The following is a 5,957-nucleotide window of genomic DNA, read 5'->3' on the forward strand; positions in this document are numbered from 1 at the left end:
ATATATGAAATACAATTAGAAATAAATCAACTTAATTATGTGAATTTTTTTAATAAATTTATCTAAATATATACATGATTAGAGATTATATTAACCATACAAATTTTAAATTTTAATTTTGTATGTTATGAAAATAGATACCTAACCAAATATATAAAATTCCAACTATATTATTATATTGTACATTATAACATCTTTCCATTGTTTTTTATTTTTAATTTTAAATTGAACACACGGGTAAAACACTATATTTTTAAAAATACAATTTGATAAATATCATAAATTAATTAGTACAATATCATTTCTGTTTATAATAATTAAAGAAAAAATAAATAATTCAAATATGAGAACCAATGATTTCAAAATGAGCTCTCTTTGTGGGGGAGGATTTCGGGATAACCCGGGAATTGATTCTCACAAGTGACGATTCCCTGCGGGTCAGCTTCTGTGCCCTCGGAGCGAACTGGGTGGACCTGAACCGTTAAATGGACAGAGAAAGACACCGGACCACATGTGATTTACACCAAAAATGATTTCAAAATGAAATTAATATACAGTTACAAATAAATATAGCATGATTAAATTTACTTTAATTAGTTTTAATTTTCGAAATGAAATGATTATTGTTTATCAGTTTTTGATGGGATACTAAGTGTTTGGATTGCTGGAAAATCTATACTATAATTAAAAATAAAATTCTATTTACTTGATTTCCCACTCAAACAATAGTAAATAGTAAAGTTAAATTTAAAAAGGAACATAAATATTTCACAATAATTCTCTACATCATCATCAATTAAAAATGGAACAAAAATTAGGTATATTGAAAAATAAATGAATATTAATAATTGACTTAAATTAAAAATGAAAAAAGAAACAGAAATTATGTTAATTGAAAAAGGAAATGAATATTAATAATTGACTGAAAATAAAAAATGATCCATAATTGAATAAAATAGAAAAAAAATGTTAGATTATTGCATTTTAATTTTTCACAATAATATTACACGGTAGAATAAATCAAATCACAATTATATCATAAATCTTTCACAATTTTAAACAATGGAACAGAAATTAAAAATGGAACGAAAATATTTCAATAATAATATTCTACATCATCAAGTAAAAGTAAATAAAAAATGAAAAAGAAATATTTCAATAATAATATTCCACACCATCAGTAGTAAAGTCATATTTTAAACAATAGTAAAGGTAAACTAAAAATGGAACGGAAATATTTCAATAAAAATATTTTACATCATCAATTAAAAATGGTTTGGATAGGTAAAAATAGGGGGAAGTGTCAAATAGGTCCATCTACTATCGCGAAGTGCTCAATTCCCACCATGAACTAAAATATAGTCTAATTAGTCACACTTACCAGTTAAATTTGTGCGATTATCTTTTTTGCAGGTTACTAACCCATTTGCGATGACGTGTCCAGTTAGGCTTATGTGGCTTTTTTTTCTTAATATCTCAGGACAATTTATATAAAACTCAAATATCCCAAAATTCAGTCACTATTAATAAATCAGGGAAACAGTCAAACAAACAGAGATGAGCACGACGGCGCCACCAGCCTCCTTGATCTTCCTCTGAGCAATCTTGGAGATGAGCTTGGCCTTGACCACCACGGGCTGCGACGGCGGCAAGGCACCCTTACCCAGGACCTTAAAGTAGTCGAACTGGGTGACGTCGATGAGAGGGGCGGAGTCTTTGTTCTTGGCCGCCTTTTCTTGAACTTCCGGCGGGAGCAGAGACCAGATCTTGTCAATGTTCACGGTGGGGCAGAAGATCTTGTTCCTCAGCTTGTGGAAATAGCGCATACCCACCTTCCCGAAGTAACTCGGATGGTATTTGTCGAAGAGGATGCGGTGGTGGTGCATGCCTCCGGCGTTACCGCGGCCTCCAGGGTGCTTCCTGTGCTTGCCGATATGGCCGTGCCCGGCGCTCACGTGATCTCGCTTCTTTCTGTTCTTCTTAAAGCGGGTCATCATGTCTGGATCTCCGGAGCTTGGGGGGAAAGGGGATGGGAGGTGAAGGGAGCGGCTATTTATGTGGCTTGTTTATTATTAAGGCAAAGGATATGAGTCGCCGCCACCTGTTGTAGAGTCTTTAACACCACCACCGGGTAGAGCGTTGCCAATACGCCGGAAAATAGCGCCGCCCTGAGGAAAAAGAAATTGGATTTGTCCAACATCTCCCAATTTATATTCGCCGGAAGATGGATTTCGGACGCCGAATCACCCTCCTCCGTGCTCAAACTCATTTTCATTCGCCACTTTCTTCAATTCTTCTCAATAATCACTACCACTAGCAGGTCGCAGCTTTACTAGCAGTCAAACTGAAGAACAAAGATGGTGGCTGAGGAGAGAGAGGAGGGAGCAGAAAGAGATACAGACACGTGGCGGGAGTAGATATGTAGATGTGCTGATTTAAATTGTTATTAAAAATATTATTTTCCACGTCAAGTAGCTGGATGGGCAACCGGCTAGTAACCTGTGAAAAAAGTTAAATCGCATAAATTTAACTAGTAAGTGTGGGTAATTAGACTATATTTTAGTTCGTGGTGAGAATTGAGCACTTCGTGATAGTAGATGGACCTATTTGACACTTCTTCCGTAAAAATATCATGTTGTAAGGGGGTGTTTGGTTGGGAGGAAGGAAAGGAATTGCAATTCGGTGGAAAAAGAATAAGGTAGAAATAATGTAGGAATTCAAATTACATTGTTGGGTAGGGAGGAATAGAATTATTGGAGATGAGAAGGAAAAAGTGGTATAAAGACTAAAATGTCATTGTGTAATAATAATAATAATAATAATAATAATAATAATAATAATAATAATAATAATAATAATAATAATAATAATCTATCTATCTATATCTATATATATATATATATATATATATATATATATATATATATATATATAAAAGTAAAATCCTCCTAGCCAAGTTTTCCCCCCAAAACTTAGAGGCATTTTTGTAATATCAAATATTTAGACAAATATGGCATTTTAATAATATTAAAGATTTTACCTTTCTTGAGATCTCTTACCATTTTATAATTTCAATACTAAACCCTTTTGATCCCATCCATTGTGTATAAATACACCTTATATAACCATACACAACCCCAACTAAGGTTAATTATTTTATTGATTTTTGCTAATCATCCTGTGATCTTCCACAGTTGAGGTTGATGCGTGATTTGCACGGGTGAGGTTTTCATTATCTTAGTTTCTTTAATTTTTTCGTCTTTTTGGGTTTTATTTTGTTTTTATTCTTTTGTATTTTCTGATTTTTAAACAACAAAAGTGGTTCGTAAGAAAAAATGTTGATATATATATATATATATTTTTGTCTATTTTTGTAGAGAAGATACGGATCTAGAAAGATTGATCGGGAAGCAATAGACTTCTAATCATCCTGTGATCTTCCACAGTTGAGGTTGATACGTGATTTGCACTGGTGAGGTTTTCATTATCTTAGTTTCTTTTATTTTTTCTTCTTTTTGGGTTTTGTTTTGTTTTTATTTTTTTTGTATTTTTTGATTTTTAAACAACAAAAGTGGTTCGTAAGAAAAAATGTTGATATATTCTCTTTTTTTTTGGTCTATTTTTGTGGAGAAGATACTATACGGATCTAGAAAGATTGACCGGGAAGCAATAGACTTCTAATCATCATGTGATCTTCCACAGTTGAGGTTGATACGTGATTTACATTGGTGAGGTTTTCATCATCTTAGTTTCTTTTATTTTTTCTTCTTTTGGGTTTTGTTTTGTTTTTTTTTTTTTTTTTTTTTTTTTTTTTTGTATTTTATGGTTTTTAAACAACAAAAGTGGTTCATAAGAAAAAATGTTGATATATATATTTTTTTTGTCGTTTTTTTTGTGGAGAAGATACAGATCTAGAAAGATTGATCGGGAAGCAAAAGAGTTCCTTGCTCATCAAGATGATAAAGTTTTGTGATCGAGGGACGAATTATGTGTATATGTAAATATATATAGACTTATAGAGGGGACCATACAAAGAATACAATAAAAACCAAAATGAAATTAAAAGCATTTTTTAGTTGTCAATATATCAAAGCATTGGACTTTGTTTCGATTCAATTTCTCCGTTTTTAAAGTGTACATTTTTTGTAATAAGAGAGTAGTTTGTCTTTCCCTTCAAGACGTTTTTCTTGCCATTTAAATTATTTTTTTTTTAGGAAAAAAATGATTAAGTACTGTGACTTTTTTTTTCAATAGAGTATTATTTTGATTTTATTCTTCATCTGACATTCCTTGATATAAAATCACTTTACTAATGTAAAATAATGTTATTGACTTACCATGTTTGCTTCGATATGCTAAGCCATTTAAAATTTAATACGGAGTAAAATTTATAATTGTAATACTTCCGTAATAATATTGAATAAATATTAATCATATGTTTAGATTTAATAATATATTATATTAAAAGAATTATTTATTAATTTAATATAGTGATGGTTAATACGGGTAAACCATATATAAGCAATATTTTACCTTAAGAATATTATACCTTAATTATAAAAATTCTACCTAATAATTTTAGTATTAAAAGTCATACAATAATTACCATAAACAATGTTTAATAATTGTCAAATTCTATTATGCAATAAAAATTACTATTATAAAATTTTTTGTAATATGGACACATTATTTTTAATTATTTTGATTTAATAATATTATATCTTATGTATAAAAATTCAAATAATACTTTTAGTACTATTGAATATTGATTGACTAACAATTATTTTAATTATTAAGGCAATTAATGGATATTTCGATTTAAAAAGTTTTCAAATATATGAATTATACATAGTAGCATTGAATCAATTAGTAAGACAATTATATTAGGTAATCTAATAAATAACTTACTTTTTAAATTATATCTCATCTTTAATCTTTAATAATGAATATTTTCTTAAAGTATATACATAGACTATGGTTATCAATATAAAATTAAAAGTATATATATATATATATATATATATATATATATATATATATATATATATATATATATATATATATATATATATAATGGATAATATTATTAGTACAAAATAAGTTATACTTACCTTAATAATTAATTATTAATATTATTACCTAATAATTATATATTGTTACCTTTTTCGGTGTAATTATTATGGTAATTTATATACATATATATTTTTATACTTAATGTATAATATATTGGCATGAAAAAAATTATACTTATCTTAATATATAATTAATTTTTAATATAATTTCCTTATTTTTATTAAAGATAATTATTTTGATAAATTCTTTCATTATTTTGTGTGATTATTATGGTAATGTATTTAAATTTTAGAAGAGATTATTACAAATATTATAATTAATATAAGTAATATAATTAATGAAATTATTATGGTAATTGTCACAATATTTGGTAATTATAATTAATATAATTAAAGAAATTGAGAAATATAAGATTTCTTCCCTAGAAATATTTGTGACAATTTAGTTAAATTACAATTAATAAAATATGAAATATAATTAAAGAAATGAAATTATTAAATTAACAAAACATGAATATTTCTAATCATACATACACTTATGCACTATAATAATCATGCAAAATTTAAATGCAACTTTTTAAATTCTTAAACGTAATTTTGTAATTATAAATCTATCAATATAAATTATAATTAATGAAATTATATTATAGAATTTTCCTATTTTTATTTTAATAAATATTATATGTATATAAAATGAATTATACAATCATATAAGGAAATGCGTCGGATTAGAGTTTAAATTTATTCATACAAATTTTAGAATTTACATTTTTTTTTATAAAACTAATCAAATGTTAATGTTAATAATAATAAGAAGAATTTTAAAATCAGAATTATAAATTAAGTATTAGGGTAATAATTAATCTATATATATTATATATTATT

The 5,957-nt window shown here is 27.0% G+C and overlaps 1 protein-coding gene across 1 annotated transcript; it reads right to left on the bottom strand.

Annotated features, from left to right (window-relative positions):
* Positions 1 to 1,472: 1,472 nt before the first annotated feature.
* On the bottom strand, positions 1,473 to 2,012 carry LOC109158432 (60S ribosomal protein L27a-3-like). The gene has a single exon (XM_019306345.1). The coding sequence runs from the start codon at positions 1,995 to 1,997 to the stop codon at positions 1,524 to 1,526; it is 474 nt and encodes a 157-aa protein (XP_019161890.1). The 5' UTR covers positions 1,998 to 2,012; the 3' UTR covers positions 1,473 to 1,523.
* Positions 2,013 to 5,957: the final 3,945 nt, after the last annotated feature.

Source organism: Ipomoea nil, unplaced genomic scaffold (assembly GCF_001879475.1).
Source record: "Ipomoea nil cultivar Tokyo-kokei standard unplaced genomic scaffold, Asagao_1.1 scaffold2818, whole genome shotgun sequence".
Classification (NCBI taxonomy): domain Eukaryota; kingdom Viridiplantae; phylum Streptophyta; class Magnoliopsida; order Solanales; family Convolvulaceae; genus Ipomoea; species Ipomoea nil.

Coding starts and splice junctions, on each gene's coding strand:
- LOC109158432 (XM_019306345.1), bottom strand. CDS start 1,997: ATGATGACCCGCTTTAAGAAGAACAGAAAGAAGCGAGATCACGTGAGC.